At 40.5% G+C, this 22,186-nt stretch overlaps 3 protein-coding genes across 3 annotated transcripts in view; all 3 read right to left on the reverse strand.

Moving 5' to 3' along the window:
* The window catches only part of LOC120772776 (calcium release-activated calcium channel protein 1), a 167,921-nt gene that overhangs the window by 64,443 nt on the left and 81,292 nt on the right, over positions 1 to 22,186 (reverse strand). Inside the window, exon 3 of the mRNA XM_040101555.1 lies at positions 10,883 to 10,984. Coding sequence (XP_039957489.1) covers positions 10,883 to 10,984 — 102 coding nt within the window. The remainder of the gene's footprint in view (positions 1 to 10,882; positions 10,985 to 22,186) is intronic.
* Positions 13,627 to 15,437, reverse strand: LOC120772775 (alkaline phosphatase-like). Its single transcript, XM_040101551.1, has 4 exons — positions 15,359 to 15,437; positions 14,961 to 15,283; positions 13,873 to 14,890; positions 13,627 to 13,805 (listed from the first exon to the last, which is right to left on the reverse strand). The coding sequence occupies exons 1-4, from the start codon at positions 15,435 to 15,437 to the stop codon at positions 13,627 to 13,629; spliced, it is 1,599 nt and encodes a 532-aa protein (XP_039957485.1).
* Positions 19,805 to 21,598, reverse strand: LOC120772774 (membrane-bound alkaline phosphatase-like). The gene is made up of 4 exons (XM_040101550.1): positions 21,505 to 21,598; positions 21,117 to 21,439; positions 20,042 to 21,056; positions 19,805 to 19,983 (listed from the first exon to the last, which is right to left on the reverse strand). Exons 1-4 carry the CDS (start codon positions 21,566 to 21,568, stop codon positions 19,805 to 19,807), a joined length of 1,581 nt encoding a protein of 526 aa, XP_039957484.1. The 5' UTR covers positions 21,569 to 21,598.

Genomic DNA, 22,186 nt, shown 5'->3' on the forward strand with positions numbered 1-22,186 from the left:
TTCTCGTAAATTGGAGTATTGAGAGCCGTAGAAAATACTCCGTCTTAGCCGGTTGAAGGTTGGAAATCGCACAGAAAATTGTCTAGCATCTCATCATCCTCCGCACACGCTTTGGATTCCAACGAATCCACTTTTCTGAGACACAGCTCTTAAGGCTAGGTGCCCTGAGCACTAAAATTTTACTAAGTTCCCTTTTGTCTAGAAGTTTTTGTCTAGAAGTTTTTGGTTTGCCCTCCATCAACCGTACAACGAAATAACTTTGTGGTATGATCTGTGTTGCTAGTATTCGAAGACTTGAGGTGTTTCTCTAGCTTTAAGTAACCCTTAAAGGAACTGAGAGCAACTGCCCCATGCGTGCTAACTTTTTCTTCGTTCTAATCCTATATGACTGGGTACCCAGATGAAGATAACCGTGTTGCTTACTAAGAGTCTAAGAGGCTTAGTCTTAGCGCTAAGATAGCCTTAATTATTGCTTAGATGTCCACTTGGAAGGTCTTTGGGCTTGCTGGTTAGAGCAAAAGCGCATTTGGCACTTTCTGTTATGCCAACAATATTGGTCTGAAAGACTGAATTGTAGTCATTTAGTTTAAAGCTATCTTTTGCATATGGATTACTACGAAGGAAGCCCGCTCCTGACCCTATTTCACCCTTTGATCCGGCGATGAATATATATAGTATATTTCGCTGTGTCGATAACAGAACCATTGGTCCTTTTTATCTACTGAGGAATGAAAACGTTGTGCTTAATTGCTCATGGATCTTCTTTTCTTGGTCGAATTACCAATTTACACTAAGTTCCTTAACAAGATCGAGTATAATATCGTGCTCGAAGTGATGCCGAGTCGGATTTAAAGATTAAGAGTAAAAAAAATTGTCAAAGATTTCGAGCAGAATGGTCACGGTACACCTATTTTTCGCAAGTGAGACTCCACGAAATTCATCAAATAAAGTCTTGGTTCTATGTAATTTGAAAAAATTGCAGTACGAACTGAGTTAAAGGTAAGTGTCAGGTTTGGATGGATACAACAGGTTAGAATTTATGGTTGAACCGAAAATCTTAGTTTCGCTAAAGCGGCAATATTAGAAGAGCTCAGAGGATCTTTAAAAACCGTCAACGGTAGTAGATGAACAATTCGAAAAAGAGTGCAAGTTCTTGAGGAATTTAAAGTTTCCGAAGTTATAATCATGATTGGACCCAAACTCCTGAGCTTGCTAGGAACATTCACAGCGAAACTCATTATTCTTATGAGATTGCTTAGATTGGAATCAAGCAGCTGCACGACAACTTTACAACCAATGAAGCTATGCAGATCTTATGACTTGAGAAGTTTAAGGCTTACAACGAGTTGATGGTCATGGCTAGACAACTCCATCCAGAAAAAGACAGCGAGTTTCGCTAATAGCAATTCAAAGTCGAATCACTGCACGAGATGAATTGGATGAAAAGTTAGTGTCTTGGATAAACTTCAGAGGATCCTCCTTACTCAAATCCCATTATAATACAGAAAAAATCTTAGATCAATTTAAATTTTACCCCAAACTGAAATAGCCAAAAGTGTATAAAGAGAAAGCTGTGTGCATGCAACACGATTTCGAAAGAGAGAAAAATGCATATGCAATTTTTAACATAAAGTGAAACCGCATAACAGTTTAACAGAGCTTTACAAGCAGAAAGCTTTTGCGCGGCATGTGGTATATACAGATCTGTACATAAGTATTTATATCTGAGTGTTGCTTTGCGGTACACATCCCATCCCTTACAAAGCAATCACCACATGCCGACCATCAGTTGAGGTTTCGGAAGCTTTCCGGCATTCGGACCAACAACACAGGTCAATAATTTCTAATTTCATTTAAGTACCAGCCGAGTGCATGCAGCACACTTAATTCCGGTTGAAATGCCGTTGCAGCTGCTGATTTTCAGCATGTCAGCCGATTTGAGCCGGAAGTGGTGCAGCTCTAGAGCGGAAATGACTATTTTCAAAAGCGCAACGGAGGTATATGATGGGAGAATAAGAAGCAGCTGCGGGTAGGAAAGGAAGAAAAGTAATGGAAACGAAATTTTATGACTCGGAGAAAAAAATAATAATGATAATTAAGGAGGGTATATGCTAAGCGAAATATTATGGGGAGTAGGCAGAGAAAAATAAGCAAGAAACTATTTTAATGGTCAACAAAAAAAGAGGCAGGAATGTTTGATAAATGGTATCTACTTGTGGTTTTCATACTCGTCCACCCGGCATGTGGGCGCTATATGTATACTCCAAGATGTCTATTTTCCGATGAACCGCTTCGCTGAAGAAATGCCACTGGGAGAGAGAGCTGTACAGCTTTCTTAAATATTTTGGATGAACGTCACCTCATCTGGATACTGAATTCATAGAAATCTTCTAAGTTCCCGGACCATGATGGCATCATACCGGCGCAACTAAAGCGTATGGTCAAGATGTAATGAATGGTTGGCTGTCACCTAAGTGAACTGCGTTAGCTTAGGACATGTTTCAGAGGCCTCTAGACTGGCTTCGGTTATCCTTGTTTCTGTTGAAAACGTTGAAGAGACACATGGATCTGTATATTAAAATCATAATACCGGGTGGTTAAGGGTCGGTCGACACTGTCCGGTGATAGCTTACGCTGACGATGTTTTTCTTATATTTAAAGGAAAATTCCTAAATGCCGTCTACGAGTTAATCGAAGAGTACCTCAACTTGGGGCCGACAGAAGCCTAGTAAAACTGAAATTGTTTCATTTATTAGGAGTTACAAGATCCCTAACGTCTCTCACCTCTCTTTTGGGAGTTCACGTCTTCAACCTGTTGATAACGTAAAATACCTAGGGCTTATCCTCGATATTAATCTTTCATAGAGGCCATATATTGGGGAGAGAGTAAGGAATTGATCAGTTGTCTTATTGCTGTAGAGGAGCTATAGGAAAAAATTACTTTCATCGAAGGTAGTCAAGCCAATTATGTTCTAGGGTGTATTCGTCAAGTGGAGCGCGTTCTAAAGAAGGTTAGATTAAGAAGAAACTCACGTGGACAGCTTAGAATGCTGGTCCGTTGTGTTACCTAAAAACTTCTTACGAATCGAGAAAGCGCTTTCAGTTTACCAAAAATTTGTTGTGGCGGCCAATGTCAGTTTCAGCTATGACTCTTGATTCGCCGAATATGAGACTGCCGATATGTTTCATTCTCAGTCTTCCAAATGCTGAACAATGGAGGAGAAAGTGCCTGGATGGTACATACAGGTTCATTGGTCCAGTGTTAGAACGCAAGATGGAGATCCAACTCGGTCCCATTCCGATGCAAGCGGAGTAAGAGAGCCCGCTCTGGCTAGCTCGTCGACTTTTCTGAGAGTACCCACCTTTTCCTCTTCTACAGCAATATATGGCAACCGATGCCCTACAGCCATGATACTACATCGTGCAAAGTAGTTTCGACCGGCCTGTCTTTGATGTGGGTATGCAGGACCTTTAACAGTTTACCCCTCGGTTTTCTGCTCCTAATGTACAGATTCCAGAGTCTTTCCATCGTTTTCAACCTGGGCCTGATGGAGAAGCTCTTTCCTGTCTCCAGACTTTCGAAACACGGCACATTCTTACTATCGTCATACTCTGAGAATATATCGGAAATAATTTGGCTTCATTTCTGTTATTTATTTAAATCTGAAGAGCTTGTAGTAACTTTGCAGTAAACTGGTTGCTTTGGAACTAGTGATTTTGGGCTTAGTCCATAACCAGTCTCAACTAAAGTTAATTTTCATATTCTTCGTTAATAAACCAAATAAAATTAATTGCTTTGCATTATACTAGTTACTTTGGGGTTAGAGCGGAACTAGTTATTATTGTAACCACTACCAATTCTGCAGTAAATTGTATTTCCTACACTCTTATTTGCCAAATTTCTTTGTAAATTTTTTTTAGTTTGAATTGTTGGTGATTGTTTACAAATATCTATATATGTATGTATGTATATACTACATAGTACCTTTGTATATTAATATAAGATACATATGTACATATATATATGCAAACATGCAAACATACAATGTTGGGCATAAATTTGGCAGTTACAGCTATGCTTGCAGGTGTGACCATTATCTACAACACAAATAAATACATTTCTGCTTTTGAATGCCAACATTTGCATGGCTCAGTGCCAGTTTGCAGGTTGTTTATAAAGTCAAATGTTGCCACCAATGTGGTTTCGGTGTTAATAAAAGTCAATCAAAAACGCTCTCGGCTGCTAACACACGAGTTGATTGTATTTACATACTGAATATTCACGTAAGTGTGTATACACGTGACGAAGGGAGTGATACGGTTGTAATTGTGTGTGTGTGTTTATGAAGAATGCCTGCGGTTTCCTGCAGCGGCAAAATATGGTGGCTACATCATATCTGTTTATTTACTATATATGTGTTTGTTTGTATGGCAGTGTGAACATTTGTGGCAACCAACATCGCCCACAGCATGTTATCTCTTTTATTTAATTCCCTACGAGGCATGTGGCGTTCAGTTGACAGCAGGTGTTGTTGTAAACTACATAATTAGCAGCAAACACACCTGTACTGTTTCTGATTTGCTCATTTTCGATGAAATTTTAAATGTTTCGGTTATTTGGTTTAACCAAATTTTCATACCATAACAATGGTTTAATTATACTCTCGCAACAATTTTGCTAAGGAAACTATTATAGTTTTGTTCATATAACGGTTGTTTGTAAGTCCTAAAACTAAAAGAGTCAGATATAGGGTTATATATACCAAAGTGATCAGGGTGACGAGTAGAGTCGAAATCCGGATGTCTGTCTGTCCGTCCGTCCGTCCGTGCAAGCTGTAACTTGAGTAAAAATTGAGATATCATGATGAAACTTGGTACACGTATTCCTTGGCTCCAAAAGAAGGTTAAGTTCGAAGATGGGCAAAATCGGCCCACTGTCACACCCACAAAATGGCGGAAACCGAAAACCTATAAAGTGTCATAACTAAGCCATAAATAAAGATATTAAAGTGAAATTTGGCACAAAGGATCGCATTAGGGAGGAGCATATTTGAACGCAATTTTATTGGAAAAGTGGGCGTGGCCCAGCCCCCTACTAAGTTTTTTGTACATATCTCGGAAACTACTATAGCTATGTCAACCAAACTCTACAGAGTCGTTTTCTTCAGGCATTTCCATATACAGTTCAAAAATGGAAGAAATCGGATAATAACCACGCCCTCCTCCCATACAAAGGTTATGTTGAAAATCACTGAAAGTGCGTTACCGACTAACAAAAAACGTCAGAAACACTAAATTTTACGGAAGAAATGGCAGAAGGAAGCTGCACCCAGGCTTTTTTTAAAAATTGAAAATGGGCGTGGCCTCGCCCACTTATGGACCAAAAACCATGCTAATTTTAGAAGAGTACAGAAAAAAATTAAAAACTAAAAAAAGTAAAAAAATTCAAAAAATATGAGCTGACGAAGTGGGGGGTCTCTAAAAATTTCCACGCGACCATACTTATAATTTCAACCCTCCTAGTTATCTGAAACCAAAAAAAAAGATTATTAATCTAGAATAATGTCGCAATGGCCGGAACTACGGAAAAGTGGGAAAAAATTGTTTTCACAAAATGCGACTGCCTGAAAAAAAAATTTTTTTTTGGATCACTTTTTCTGACTTTTTCGAATTTTTTAAAAATAATAAAAATAACAAGTAAGGAAGTGCTAAGTTCGGGTGTCACCGAACATTTTATACTCTCGCATGATAAAGTGATAATCGAGATTTCATAATACGTCATTTACATATTTTTCAAATACCGTATTTTTGTAAAGTTTTATTCCGCTATCATCATTGGTTCCAAATGTATATGTATATTATACAGAGAAGGCATCAAATGGAATTCAAAATAGCGTTATGTTGGAAGAAGGCGTGGTTGTGAACCGATTTCACCCATATTTCGTACGTGTCATCAGGGTGTTAAGAAAATATTATATACCGAATTTCATTGAAATCGGCCTAGTAGTTCCTGAGATATGTTTTTTGGTCCATAAGTGGGCGGCGCCACGCCCATTTTCAATTTTTAAAAAAAGCCTGGGTGCAGCTTCCTTCTGCCATTTCTTCCGTAAAATTTCGTGTTTCTGACGTTTTTGGTTAGTCGGTAACGCACTTTCAGTGATTTTCAACATAACCTTTGTATGGGAGGAGGGCGTGGTTATTATCCGATTTCTTCCATTTTTGAACTGTATATGGAAATGCCTGAAGGAAACGACTTTGTGGAGTTTGGTTGACATAGCTATAGTAGTTTCCGAGATATGTACAAAAAACTTAGTAGGGGCTGGGCCACGCCCACTTTTCCAAACAAATTACGTCCAAATATGCCCCACCCTAATGCTCCTTTGTGCCAAATTTCACTTTAATATCTTTATTTATGGCTTAGTTATGACACTTTATAGGTTTTCGGTTTCCGCCATTTTGTGGGTGTGACAGTGGGCCGATTTTGCCCATCTTCGAACTTAACTTTCTTATGGAGCCAAGGAATACGTGTACCAAGTTTCATCATGATATCTCAATTTTTACTTAAGTTACAGCTTGCACGGACGGACGGACGGACAGACAGACATCCGGATTTCGACTCTACTAGTCACCCTGATCACTTTGGTATATGTAACCCTATATCTGACTCTTTTAGTTTTAGGACTTACAAACAACCGTTATGTGAACAAAACTATAATACTCTCCTTAGCAACATTGTTGCGAGAGTATAAAAATCTGCTTCGGAAAACGCGTCATAAGTCCATGGAAGTCGTTAAGTGTCATTCGCTGAAGGCACTGTAGGCGTACGCGGAGGATGGAGTAATGTGTGTAATGGATTGCCATTCACTTGATCATATCTTCTTCTTCTTAATTGGCGTAGACACCGCTTATGCGATTATAGCCGAGTTAACAACAGCGCGCCAGTCGTTTCTTCTTTTCGCTGTGTGGGGCCAAGCAGCTCACGACTTCCGGTCTTTGGCCAAGTATCCTCTGGGTAGCCTAAGAACATCCGTTTGAAGGCGAGCTAAAGTGAGAAGGCGAAACATCCCCTACATAGGGTTGTGCGCCGGGTTCGGGACCCGCCACGTAAAAAAAACACCCCCAATGAAAAGAAACACTTGACCATATAAAGTAGCGCAAATTCGGTGTGGGATTCGTGGTGGGAGAGAGACTACGTCGCCCCGGTGGATGAACGCCTAGTCACAATCCGCATCTAAGCGAAGTTCTTCAGCTCATTGTACCTGGAAAATCAACAACCGAACCGACATGCGCTAAATCTTGTACCCGTGAGAAGACAATCGACAACACGAAAAGGAGCTGCCTTTATGCCGCGATGTCTGAAATTGGTATCCCCAAAAACTAGTACAGTTATGTATACTGACGTTGAGCAATACCAAAAGCTCCGTCAGGATCGGGAAGGACCTCTCCGAGCCGTTTGATACCAAACAAGGTTTCAGACAAGGCGACTCCCTATCGTGCGACTTCTTCAATCTGCTGCTGGAGAAAATAATTTGAACCGCAGAACTTAACCGAGCAGGTACAATCTTCTATAAGAGTGTGCAGCTCCTGGCGTATGCCGATTATATTGACATCATTGGCCTCAACACCCGCGCCGTTAGTACTGCTTTCTCTAGACTAGATAAAGACACAACGCAAATGGGTCTGGAGTGAACGAGAACGACACGAAATATCTCATCAAACAAACAGTCATCGCCCGCATGACTAAGCTCCCACGTCACTGTTGATAGTCATAACTTCGAAGTTGTAGATAATTTCGTCTATCTCGGAACCAGCATTAACAGTAACAAAAATGTCAGCCTCGAAATCCAACGCAGAATAACTCTTGCCAACAGGTGCTAGCTTGGACTGAATAGGCAATTGGTAAGTAAAATCCTCTCTCGACGAACAAAAACCAAACTCTATAAGACACTCATCATCTCCGTCCTGCTATATGGTGCAGAGGTATGGACGATGACTACATCTGTTGAGTTGATGTTACGAGTTTTCGAGAGAAAGGTTTTGCGAAAGATTTATGGTCCTTTGCGCGTTGCCCACGGCGAATATCGCATCCGATGGAACGATGAACTGTTTGAGGTATATGTACGACGACATTGACATAGTTTAGTGAATTAAAAGACAGCGGTTAGGCGGGCTAGGTCATGTCGTACGTATCGACAAAAACAGTCCAGCTCTGAAAGTATTAGACAGAATACCCGCCGGTTGAAGCCGAGGAAGAGGAAGACCTTCACTCCGTTGGAAAGATCAGGTGGAGAAGGACCTGGCTTCGCTTGGAATTTCCAATTGACGCTACGTTGCGAAAAGAAGAAACGCATGTTTCGGAAATCTTTCAATTTTAATTCCATTATTTCAAAAGCATACAAAGGTTTATAGACATGAAAGATAAAGTGATTTTTAATGACTAATATTTTTTTGTTCTCGATATATAAATGGCAACCGTCGTAACAAATGTGTAGAAACATTTTATTAAAGGTGGGCAGGCTTGTATTGGCGCAAAATAAGCCTAATTTGAAGCCGATAATTACAGATCAATAAAGTCCTCGGTTTGACAATAGATGGCGCTACTAAAATTAAATCATTCGAAAGACGCGTGTATAAATATGACGGCCGTCAGATTTATTAGTTTGGAAATTATATCATTTTGGGTGAAGCAATTTTTGTTATTGTGAAAAAAAAAAGGTAGAAAAAGGAATTTCGCGTGTTGATAAAATTTTGTTTTTAGAAAGGGGAAAAATACAGTTGAAGTAAAAACTTAGCCTGAAGACGAGTTACCGAACCTAAAACAGGTTGTTACCGATCCACAAAATAATTTTGGATGACCATAAAGTGAAGTTGTTCGAGGTAGCAGACATCCTAAATACGAGTATTTGGGTATAAGAAAGCTCAGTGCGAAGAGGGTGCCTTGAGAGCTCACTTTCGACCAAAAACAATGACAAGTTGATGATTTGGAGTAATGTTTGGAGATTGAGCGTAATAAACCTGAGATTTTGCATCGATATGTGACAACGAAAGAAACATGGCTCCATCATTTTACTCCCAAGTCCACTAGACGGTCATCTGAGTGGACCGTAGACGTTGAATCTGCTCCAAATCGTGAACAAAACGCAACAGTCGGCTGGCAAGGTTATGGCGTCTGTATTTTGGGATGCGCATAGCATAAATTTCATTGACTGCATTGGAAAAGGAAGGTCCATCAACAGCAACTATAACATAGCGTTATTGGACCGTTTGAAGAACGTAATCCCCGAAAAACGGCCCCATTTGAAGAAAAAGAAGTGCTGTTTCACCAAAACAATACACTGTGGAACAAATGAGTGAAAACTATGGCAAAAATCCATGAATTGGGCTTCGAAATGCTTCCGCATCCAACGTTTTCTACAGATATGGCCCTAAGCAACTATTTCCTGCGCCCAGATCTCCAACAAAATGCTCGTTGGAAAGAAATTGTCGTCGAATGAAGAGGTGATCACCGAAACTGAGGACAATTTTGAAGCAAAGAACGAATCGTATTACGAAAATGTTATCGAAAAGTTGAAGGGTTGTTATAATTAATGTATCACCCTTGAAGGGAACTAAGTTGAATAAAAAAAAACGATTTTTTTTCAGAAAAATTCCGGAAACTCTTCAAAGGACCTATTAAATAATTGTCTTAAAATATGTGCAATTGTTGCATTTTTTTGTCAGTCCGGGTCAAATTTGTATTATTTTGCATATTAAGAAAGTGAGTAGAAATTGTTATTGAACATCTTTGGCAAGCTGTCAGTTATCGCCCCACTTCCTTAACAGTCAATAGCCGTTGATACGATTTAAAAGGAAATATGAAATTTACTTTTTTACATACTTTCACGCCCACAGCCAACACATAAGGCATGCATGTATGCATTTTATTTAATTTTATAGCATTTTTATTTGCTCCGACTAAGCATGCATCTACTACACCCACACACACATAAACGAATGTAGCTAAACTTGACACAAAAAGTCGAATTCGACGCAGAGGGGCAGTTGCTCCGCATTCTCGGAGTGTTTGCTTGCATTTGTGTGCGTGTATGTGTGAGTGCATTAAATGCTCATAAAAGCTGCGATTTATGCAAATGTTTTTGTTATGGCACTTGGCCACTTTGCAACGGCTATGACCGGTTGAGTAGTCAGGCGAACGGACATATGGTCTGAGGTTGCGGTTGCATGCTGAAATATACCATATATATGTATGTGTGTATATGTGAATTGGGGTTGGTGTTGGGGTTGGTGTTGTTGAAGGTGTTGGTGGCGCATGCAAAAGAAACAGCAACTGGGTGCGAATTTGCGCGCGAATGTAAACGGCAAACTTTTTAAAATCGAAAAGAAAAAACAAGAAAAACCAAAGTGTAAAAATGCACACTATTCAATTTTAAATTACACACAAACACACACACATATTTAGCTGAAATGTGCCTGCCTCATAGACAAGCAGCCAACCGGAAAATTATACAGAAGTGAGTAAATGCTCGGCATTGGCGGCCAAATCCCTGGTTATGTGGATTATTTATAATATATGAAAATTTATGTACATACATACATGTTAGTATATGCATGTATGTATGTATGTGCATACCTATATATTTATGTAAATGATTTTGAATTTTTCGCATTAATGTTGAGCTTGGGATTTGTGATTTCTGCAGCACTTTTGCGTAAATATTGAATTCAAGTAAGCTTATGCAAATCGAATTACAGTTATGTTGGACAGATATTGAAAAGGATTGGTAAGCAATAGTTATCTTCGTACATACTTTGAACTTTACACTTTTGTTATAAAAAAAAAAATATTGATGATAATTTTTTTTCTGATTTCATCAGCACTCACCTCGACATAAATGCTATCACTATCTCCGTTGTTTGCTATTCTTAGGCTTTCACCTGCTAAACAAAATCTCTGCTTGGAAACAATGCATGTACAGTGCGCCCTCTGTAATGAAAGTAAAAAAAAAACATAAACAATTTAAAACAAATTTATGTGTGTTGGATTTTAGAATTAAACGATTAGCAATGCTTATACAAAAAGAGGGTCTCTCATCCGAGGCTGTTTTGATCTTTTCACTGGGGGTGTTTTCTTACGCGGCGAGTCCCAAGCCCAGCGCACAACTCTTGGGAGGGATGTTTCGACTTCTCTTTTACCTAGCCTACAAACGAATTTTTTTTGGCTACCCAGAAGATACTTGGTTTAAGACCGAAAGTCGTGATCTGCTTGAATCATATGTAAAAGAATCGCTTCTGACCACTCACAAGTGAATGCCGCTCAGAGAACTTTCTTCACTTGCGTGAACTTCTAAACATGACTCCATACTCTAAGCAGCTGATAAGTAGCATGCATTAGCGTCTTTGTAAAATATGGTCGAGCGAAAGTATGCCCAACGATTGGATTTTAAGTGTGCTTTGCCCAATCCTCAAAATGAGAGACCCCACAATCAACGCCACCATCAACTACCGTGGAATAAGTCTCCTCAACATCGCACATACAGTTCTAGAGAGCGTATTGTGTGAAGGACTGAAGCCCACCATCAACAAACCGATTGGATCTTATAAGTGTCGTTTAGATCAGGAAAATCTACAATCGACCAGATATTCACCACGCGTCAAAGCTTGGAAAGCCACCTTCGACAGCCTATGGCCGCGATGTCTGAATTTGGTATCCCCGCAAAGATAATACGGCTTGTAAGCTAACGTTGAGCAACACCAACAGATCTGTCAGGATTTAGAAGGCTCTCCGAGCCGTACGATACCAAGCGAGGTTTCAGACAAGCAGACTCCCTATCATGTGACTTCTTCAATCTGCTGCTCGACAAAATAGAGTGTTCACCTGCTAGCGTACGCCGATGATATTGATATCATTGGACTCAACAACAGCTCCGTTTGTTCTGCTTTCCCCAGACTGGATTAGGAAGCAAAACAAATAGGTCTGTATGTGAACGAGGACAAGACGAAATATCTCCTGTCATCAAACAGTCGTCGCACTCGTGACTTGTCGCCCACGTCACTGTTGACAGTCATAACTTCGAAGATGTAGATAATTTCGTCTATTTTGGAATCATTATTAACATCAACAACAATGTCAGTCCCGAAATCCAACGCAGAATAACTACTGTCAAGAGGTGCAAGTGAGAAGTAAAGTCCTCTCTCATCGAACAAAGCCCAAACTCTATAAGTCACTCATTATTCCCACTCTGCTCTGAAAGACCACGGGGTGAAGGTCCTGGCTACACTTGGAATCTTCAATTGGCACCTAACAGCGAAAAGGTAGAACGTCTGGCGTGCTGTTATAGACACGGCTGAAACCGCGTATGCGATGTGTACGCCAATAAAGAAGAAGAAGGTTTTAACTACCCACCAGCAAATTGGCATGACACATGCCATGGAATTCCTGTCAATACCCCTCCCTGCTAATTCTCTGATCCTTGGGCAGCAGCTCCTTTTTGATGTCGGGACCAACCACAATGAAAACTTCAGGTCCTATCGTATTGGTGTAAGCTGCGGAGCGGGCAACCTCATCAGAAAGTGCATTCCCGGCTATACCTTTGTGAGCCTAGAGGTATAGCTGTCAATTAACTGTCATGAATGGATGACATTACATGTATCATCACTGCTTGGTTTTTGCCTATGAGCCTCCGTTTACATATCTCCATCCATTTACGCCAGCTTTCAACGAATCCCAAAACTTGAGTTTGAGTAATAACCTTGATTGGTTTCTAAGCTTGTGCCAAAGCTTGATGGCATGATAAAAGTGCCAAACCTCACTGAATACGGTGATAAAATCTGACACAAATTCATAAACCAACATGGTCGTCACGAGCTGTCGAAATCACGTCATCCCTATTGGTAGGCGCTGTATGCACTTACAGTTCCCGCAAGCTCGCGATAAGCATAAATATAGTGCGGATGTACTAACAACATCTCTGTTCAACCCCCAGGACCGCACCGAGTATGAATGAAAAGATTATATTTATGCATATGAAATGAGTTCTGTGTATCAAGTGTTTACAGTATTTAAATAAAACAAGTATAATAAACTTCCTGTTTTGCATTATGTATGCTCTAAACTTTATCTGAAATTCTTTTATCATCAGCTAAGCGTTTTATAATGGTTTGCCTACGGGAGCTGGGTAGATATCACGTAAACACGTGAATTGTATAGCGTGAGCAAAAAACCTAAAGTTGCTTATTTTTATGTTAGTTGAAGCTTGAACATTTTCTTTTTATTAGTGTGATAATAAGTAACGGTTTTGAGAATGTTATCTGGTTAACTTGTTATGTCCCAAATCTGCTGAAGCTGAGATTAAGAAACCCATAAATTATTGTAAATAAATTGGGTCACCAAAAGGCCACTCCAAGGCGCTAACGGTTAATAAATAAAATTACAATTGATGCAAATTAAAAAGATTTATTTGAGACGAAATATTTTCGAACACATAACTGTGTAAAATTCCAAAAAAAACTAAATTATTGATCTTTTAATAATAGGCCACACTGGACGCACTTTTAAGGACGGCAGTTTTCTTTTCACAATCTAAGGACGGCTGGGCGATAGCAAAACGGGCAAAACAACTCAATGATCTAATCACAGCACTTAGCGCCATCACCGATACAGGCAGCATATGCCATCAGATGGGGAAGCGTGTTTTGTTGCAAGTGGCCAGTGAAGAGATGAGCATGTGGACCGGAAGCCCAGACACCTACATCATCACCGGCATGATTGCCCATCGAGGACTTGATATAACTTGGGTATAGAAAGTCTATAAGAAAGATTGGCGAGATGATTACACCTTCAAATAAGCAAAGAAGAAAAATGCCTAGACATACCTGGATCGCCGCCGAATTCTCCGTACAACTCTCTACGATTGCCATGCTCATCCAAGTATTGTTCAGGACCAATAGCATAATTGAGAGTAGCATAGCTAACGCCATTGGAGTCGACACCCATATTATTCAAACCTAAAATATCATTGCCACGTTCTGGATAACCGGAGATGCTGAGTGGATGGGCGTGATCCGCTGTGACAACGATGAGAGTATCTTCGGGATCTGTCATATTACGCGCCAACTCCACAGCCTTTGAAAGTTCTAAAGTCTCATCAAGACTGAGGCCGGGCATATTTGCGTGATTACCATAATCGATGAGACCACCCTCAATGAATACGACGTAACCATTATCGTTCTTACGCAAAAACTTGATTGCCGTTTCGGTCATTTCGGCCAAGGTGGGCTCACTTTCGGTAGCATGATGATGATAATTCATCAATGTCGATTGGAAGATACCCAAAACGCTGGTGGTCTTTTCAATATTGATAGCGTTCATCTGTTTGCGACTGCTGACGAAGACGCCACCATCGTGACGGCGTTGCCATTCGGAGAGCAAATTCTTACCATCCGAACGTTCACCGGGCTTACCGAATGGATCGATCATGGTTTTGGGTAAAAATTTACCAATACCACCACCCATTAATAAATCCAATTTACGTCCCGGTTCTTCAGTAACCAACTGTGTGGCAATATCGATGCAATCCGATGTGTAATCGTCGCCGAGATAGGTGCGTACATCGGTATCGCACTCCCACAAACGATTCGAGACGTGCGCATAACCGCCACTGGGACTGGCATGTGTCAACGTGGTTGTAGTGACGAAACCTGTAGACTTACCAGCTGCCTGTGCCCAATCGTAGAGTGATGTAAGATCATTAGCTGGATCCATGGATGCTTTACAGTCATTGAAGTCGACATTTGGGCTAACGCCCAAGAAAAGAATATTAGTCTTAACGCCTGTGAGGTAAGCGGTCGAGGTGCATGCCGAATCAGGTACTTGGGCGTTAGTACAGTAAGTCTACGGAGTTATACATATTACCTCATTAGTACTTAATAGATGACATACACGATATTTCTCTACTACTCACTCTGCTTAAGCCGGTGTAGGGGAATTTTTCAAAGCTTAGTTGCGATTCCTCACCCGGTTTACCTTCGCGTTGTCCCTTCAGTATACGTGCCGCAGCCACTGTGGTCAGTGGCATGCCATCACCGAGAAAGAAGATCACATTCTTGGCTTTGTTAGTATTTAGCTTGTTGCTTAGGCGTTTCTGCAGCTCCTCATTCGCCGATTTGCGCCAAAAATTCGGATCGAGTTCTTCTTTGGGCACTTTCTCATTGGTTTGCGGCATGCCTAAACCGGTAAATAGGATACGACTGTTGCCCGAAAATGCTTCCGGTACGTGCACATCAGCTAGACAATTTTATATAATTTTTTCCAAATTAATTTAAGTTAAAAACTTTATTAGTACAAGGTTCGCAAGCTTACTTGGCGGCTGACTGGCTAGCACCACGCCCACAATCGCGAGGACGAGAACGGTGCTCACCCTGATGCTGGCGTGCAACATTTTATGGAGACTTATTTTTAATTTAAAGCGAAACGTTATGTATGGATCTGGTGGTCAGACTCATCTGATTTGACCGCAAGCACTGATTCCAAGAAAACAGCCCGCAGCTTTTATATTTTCATAAGTTAGCATGGGGAATAGCATTGCTGACGCTTGTGAAGCTAAAATCTTGCGCTTATCTTTATGATCTGTGCTTTTTTTTACTTTCGGTTGAGTTTTTTCTGCATTTGGAAAAACTTAAAGTGCCAAAATATATATAGATATGGATACGCACATATACACCTACGGAATTTATCACTGCTTTCGTTTGAACGTTAATCCCTACCACGCGTTGTTCAAATATCTTTATACCCTGAACAAGGTATATTTAGTTTGCCAAGAAGTTTGTAACTCTTAAGTAGAAGGAAACGTCGGAGATCCTATGAAATATGTATATTTGATCAGCGTAAAGAGGTGATTTGCTTTAGTCATGTCCGTCTGTCCATATGTCTGTTTGCAGATACGAAAACTAATCAATTAGTTTGCAAGTTATCGATCTGAAATTTTGCACACAACCCTTTTCTCTCCAAGAAGCTGCTCATTTGTCTGAATCGCCGATACCAACTACATTAGGGGATTTGCGAATCGACCGATTTAATAGTAATGAAATATATCCATTGAACTAAGATACCCTTCATAATGAATGATACAATATAGTCAGCTTAAAGAGCCACCAGGGGATGAAAATCATTATATTTTTATTATAAACTTTTCGACCGCTTCATTTATTTTCTCACTCTTTCTTTACTCTCAGAGCTGGAGTATTTTCATCCATCCCAACAACGTGACCTCGCAGGTCAGAACTATGTCAATGTCGCCATATATGACGTACAGTTCATCGTTCAACCGATAGGTACAATCGACGGTACTCGCCGTTGCCAATACGCAAAGGAACATATAGTAAATCTGCCGAAAAAGCTTCTCTCGAACACTAATAAGACCGACTCATCAGATGATGTCATTATGTATGTCTCCGCACCATAAAGCAGGACGGGAGTGATGAGGGATTTGTACAGTTTGGTCTTTGTTCAACTGTAGACGAATTTACTTCTCAATTGCCGACTCAGTCCGAAGTAGCACCTGTTGGCAAAAGTTATTCTGCACTGGATTTCGAAACTGACGTTGTTGTTGATGCTGGTTCCAAGATAGACGAAATTATCTACGACTTTGCAGTTATGACTGTCAATAGTGATGAGGTAGTCAAGTCAAGTCGACGACAGTTTGTTTGATGACAGGAGATATTTCGTCTTGATATCAATATCATCGGTACGCCGCGGCGTACGCTAGTAGCTTCATCTATTCTATTTAGCAGCTCAAATTATTTTCTCGAGGAGTACATTGAAGAAGTCGTACGATAGGGAATCGTCTTGACTAAAACCTCCTTTGGTATCCAACGGCTCGAAGAGGTTCTTCCCGCTCTTGCCGGAGCTTTTAGCATTGCTCAACGGCAGTTTACACAGCCGTATTTTGAGGGGTTACCAAATTCAGACAAAGCGGCTTTTTTTCGAGCTGTCAAAAGCGGATTTGAAATCGACGAAGAAGTAGCGTCTCGTTTGCCTCTTCAACTCGCGGTATCTATCCCATCCCGCCAGAGTTGTGTTAACGTTGCGAGTTAGGCAGTCTGTTTTCTCTCCACCGCGACAAGGCAGCTGTACGTAAAGAGCTTGAAATACCGTCCCAAAGTTCGTTTATACCGACTTGCTGATGAGTGCTCTCAGAGAGCATTTGAAGACGTTTCATCGAGGAGGTTGAATTTAACCTTAGGGTTAAAGTCGCCAAGCATGATTTTCACATCGCACCTTCCCAATTAAGGGACAAGACATTCGAGATGCATGCCATAAATCGTAATGCTTAGCACGTTTGCAGTGGTCGTTATCAAAATTGTTCTGTCCAGAGTGAAGTCAGCCGGATGTTCGAAATTATATTATTAGTTATATAGAGGATAGATCAAGTTTTCTCTTATGAATAGAACACGCTCTCTTATTTTAGGTCGGATAACTCACATATTGGCCGATATTTGCGGTACAAAGTCACCCCGAAGTTTGAAATTCCTTATAATTATTGAGTATATGGGGGCTAAGGGAAGTATAAGTCTGCTTTAACCAATTCTTGACATACAGACGTACCACTATAATAGAAGAATTATCCCTAATTTCGGGTGTATATATCACAAATTGACCGACATTTTCGATCAAAAGTCAACTATAGGTACCGGAGTCTAAATATTCGATACCTATGCGCTTGAACAGTTTTTGTTGGATTTCAACAATTGTTTGTTTGTTTGTTTTGTCGTAATCTTGTATTAACCATCTCGGGAATGTTTATTAACACAGGAAGTTTTCTTACTCACACTCAACGCAAATAAAGTTGAGTGCAAATTCATAGCTGCTTTACATTTTGTAACAGCCTCTGAGCATCTTTTGAAAATGCCGAATTTCTTCAACGGTCAGTAAAAGGGAAAGCTTTTATAAAAGCTTTTTGTAGATCACAAAAATTAAACTGTTCATAACAAGTGGTCTGATATGCGTATAAAGTATACTCTTAACCCATGTTTGTCTTAATTAAATACGGAATATAAAAGTTTCTGAATATGCTTTAGGACGAAGCTTTAGCGACTAATATAAACCTATTAAAGAAGATAAAACGTTAACTTCAGTAGCATCGTAGCTAAAGGGTGATCCATTTCGAGGTTCCCTACTCTTTTAAAGAAAAAACAAAGAAACTTTAATTTTAAGAGGGAATGTTTATTATCATTCGAAATAAGATTCCTTGGCATTTATTTTTGGAAGATTACCTCTTTTAAATGTTGGACATGGCTATGTCTCAGATCGTTTATCCATTTGGACCAATTTTCAATGACTCGTTCGAAAATATCGACAGGTAACTGGCGAATGAAATGGGTGATGTTTTGCCTCAAGGCCTGAGTCGAAGCGAAATTGTCCGCATAGACTTTAAACTTTAATATCCCCACATTAAAAAAATTTAACGTTACCCATTTGGCGGCCAATCGACCGACCTAAAAGGTGAAATTATCTGCACACCGAAGTGTTTTCTCGAAGGCTCGAAGCTATTACATCATCTATTGGGTACGAGTACTCGTTTTCCAGAATCAGACATACGGATTTTTGTGGTCTGGGAGATTTGTCAGTAAAGGGTTTATCCGGAAAGTAATAGGACTGAACGGCTGGTCAGTTGTCTCCGAGCACTGGGAGAGTCAGGACAAACATTTCGCGTGACGTATTTCTGTTTCGTAAGAGCAGAGGTACGCGATTAATTTCTGGAACAGAGACGTTTGATATGATCACTTACCCTGATGTTGCTTTAGCAAGAAATGATGTGTTTCGGTGGCGCCAGGCCTTTTTGGAGGGCCGGGAAGAGGTCGCTGGTGAATGAGCAAATTCAAAGTGAAAACGATGCTCATTGTCTTTTTTGATATCACCAACATCAATTTGTTGCTCCTGGACAAACCGTCAACGCCAAGTTTTACGTGCAAGTCTTCAAGAGACTCAAACGAAGGGTCATTGGGTCCGACAAGACATCGCAACCGACTGGAAGTTGCACCACAATAACGCCCCGGCTCACACCGCCCTTCTTGTGAACAGCTACCTAACCAAGGCCGGCATACCAACGCTTCCACAGCCGCCGTACAGGTCAGATGTGGCCCCCGGACTTTCTTGTTTCCTTGCCTGAAAAGGCCGATGAAAGGGGATCCACGCAGCATGCACCTTGGCTCTCAAGGTTATTCCGGAGAATGCCTTCCGTGACGCCTTCAATGTTCGGAAATTGCGCTGGCAGCGCTGAAAGATTTTAAAGAATTGTAACGATTGGTTAAATAATTTTTTTGAGCCGACTCAGTCCTATTATTTTCGGGACAAACACTGTAAGTCAAATTGGACTGTAATTCTGAATCAGGCATTACAGAAAATCTGGCGATTCGATTTAATGAGCAAGTGCTGAAATCTAGAGATCTGCCTACATCATTTCAGAACCAAGAACTGCACGGTAACCCAAGGTAAGAGCTGTCGGGCAATAAATTTTTATATTTATATTAGTACTGAGTTGACAAGCCTCTACTAAAGCCAAAGAAATGTTACTTTTTAATCTCTTTATTTAAATATACATACAAGTCACCGAGTCTTATCTACACCTGACAGAATTAGCATGCTTAGCACTAAGTTGGCTAGCGATTATGCGAGTTTTTAGTCGGATTATCATAAATGGACGTTTGTTGCTTTTAAAATGCTTTGTATCTATGTATTTCAATATGTTAATATATGTTTTTTTTTACAGAGGACGGACATACTGAAAACGACTCGGTTGCTTAGCGTTTAATCGCAAGCTTTAGCGCCATCACCAATACAGGCGGCATAAGCCATTATATGTGGCAGAGTATTCTGTTGGAGTACACCACGGAAGAGATGCTCCCAGGGGCCGGAAGCGAATACGCCTACATCATCACCACCATGCACACCATCATTAGCGCTAATGTAACTGGGGAAGATGAAATCTGCCAAAATAAAAATCACATTCAGTTCATTTCACAAAAGCTTCAATGTATTGCTAACCTGGATCACCGAATTGACCTTCCAATTCGATGCGATTGCCATATTCATCCAGGTATTGCTGAGGACCAGCTGCATAATTGAGCGTGGCATAATGTACGCCGCTCTTGTCATAGCCGATCTTGTTGATATTCAAAATATCATTGCCACGTTCGGGATAACCGGAGATGCTGAGTGGATGGGCGTGATCAGATGTGACAACAATGAGCGTATCTTCGGGATCTGTCAAATTACGCGCCAACTCGATAGCTTTTGCAAATTCTAAAGTCTCATCAAGACTGAGGCCGGGCTTATTTGCGTGATTGCCATAATCGATGAGGCCACCCTCAATGAATACGAAGTAACCATTATCGTTCTTACGCAAAAACTTGATTGCCGTTTCGGTCATTTCGGCTAGGGTTGGCTCACTTTCGGTAGCATGAAGATGGTAATTCATCAATTTCGATTGGAAGATACCCAAAACGCTTGTGGCTTTTTCAATATTGATTGCATTCATCTGTTTGCGACTGCTGACGAAGACGCCACCATCGTGACGGCGTTGCCATTCGGAGAGCAAATTCTTACCATCCGAACGTTCACCGGCATTACCGAATGGATCGATCATGGTTTTGGGTAAAAATTTACCAATACCACCACCCATTATGAAATCCAGTTTACGTCCCGGTTCTTCAGTAATCAACTGTGTGGCAATATCGATACAATCCGATGTGTAATCGTCGCCGAGATAGGTGCGTACATCGGTATCGCACTCCCACATACGATTGGCGACGTGCGCATAACCGCCACTGGGACTGGCATGTGTCAACGAGGTTGTAGTGACGAAACCGGTAGACTTACCAGCTGCCTGTGCCCAATCGTAGAGAGATGTAAGATCATTAGCCGGATCCATAGATCCCTCACAGTCGTTATAGTTCACACTTGGGCCAATACCCAATGACAGAATATTGGTTTTAACGCCTGCGAGGTAAGCGGTCGATGTACACGCCGAATCAGGTACTTGAGCATTAGCACAATAGGTCTAAAGACATAAGTTATTGAATAAAATAAATTTTCATTTATGTCTTTGCTGAAAACTCACTCTGCTCAAGCCGGTGTAGGGAAATTTTTCAAAGCTCAGCTGTGACTCCTCACCCGTTTTACCTTCGCGCTGTCCCTTGAGTATACGCGCCGAGGTAACCGTGGTTAGCGACATGCCATCACCAAGGAAGAAGATGATATTCTTTGCTTTGTTGGTATTTGGGTTGTCGGCCAGACGTTTCTTAATTTCATCATTCGCCGATTTACGCCAAAAGTTCGGGTCGAGTTCCTCCACGGGGACAGCGGAATTGTCAGTAACCATACCGCTAGCCAACATATTTGCACGTGATTGTGTTGACCTGCGGAAGAAGTCGTGAGGATCCACTATTGTGTGTGGCTTGTGTTAATCGAAAACTCATTGGAGATTAATGCAACTCTAACTGACTTACCATCGGCCTTTGCTGTGACCATCAGTGTCAGAAGGATAATGAGACTTGTTGCGAACTTCATCATTTTATCAAGGGTGGTCCTTCTTCGTTGACTGAATTTTGTCGATCTAGAATGTTTTGTCTTTTTAGCTAACTGTAGATTGCTTAGCTGGGTGACTAGCACTGATTTGTCAGAATTTCGTCACTTCAATTTATAGTAAGAGAAATCTGCTGAAATATTCAACACGTGATGAACGTGATAAACGTTTTTTGCATTAGAAAGTATTTAGTCATCTCTGCCACATGTACTACATACATATTTGTTAATGTTTTATGTAGTTGCTTCTGGTGCATTAGTCCTTAAGGTGTAAATAGACTGTGCGAATTGAAATGCTTGCAGTATGAGCAACTATATAAGCCACGAAACAAAAAAAAATGCTCTTTACAGCAATTTCTCTTTTTTCATTTTGCTTGTTTCAACAAATCATTTTCTATTTTTGTTTATTCTTTTCACGTACACTTTCGCACAAAATACTTCTCACAAAATACTTCTCACTTTCCGAAAGCACTTGACTTGTTAAGATTAGGCGCATCTTTATTCGTCATGAATCAGCTAATTTGTATTATTTTTGGCATAAAAAGATCAGATTTAGCAAGCTTTATTCAAATTGCTACATATAAGACTCATCATGTAGATAATAAA

Source organism: Bactrocera tryoni, chromosome 3, assembly GCF_016617805.1.
Source record: "Bactrocera tryoni isolate S06 chromosome 3, CSIRO_BtryS06_freeze2, whole genome shotgun sequence".
Lineage (NCBI taxonomy): Eukaryota > Metazoa > Arthropoda > Insecta > Diptera > Tephritidae > Bactrocera > Bactrocera tryoni.

Coding starts and splice junctions, on each gene's coding strand:
- LOC120772774 (XM_040101550.1), bottom strand. CDS start 21,568: ATGATGAAGTTCGCAACAAGTCTCATTATCCTTCTGACACTGATGGTC. Junction 21,440..21,504: donor GGTCACAGCAAAGGCCGATG/GTAAGTCAGTTA, acceptor CACACACAATAG/TGGATCCTCACGACTTCTTC. Junction 21,057..21,116: donor CCTACACCGGCTTGAGCAGA/GTGAGTTTTCAG, acceptor TTATGTCTTTAG/ACCTATTGTGCTAATGCTCA.
- LOC120772775 (XM_040101551.1), bottom strand. CDS start 15,437: ATGTTGCACGCCAGCATCAGGGTGAGCACCGTTCTCGTCCTCGCGATT. Junction 15,284..15,358: donor GCTAGCCAGTCAGCCGCCAA/GTAAGCTTGCGA, acceptor AAAATTGTCTAG/CTGATGTGCACGTACCGGAA. Junction 13,806..13,872: donor AGAATTCGGCGGCGATCCAG/GTATGTCTAGGC, acceptor TCTTTCTTATAG/ACTTTCTATACCCAAGTTAT.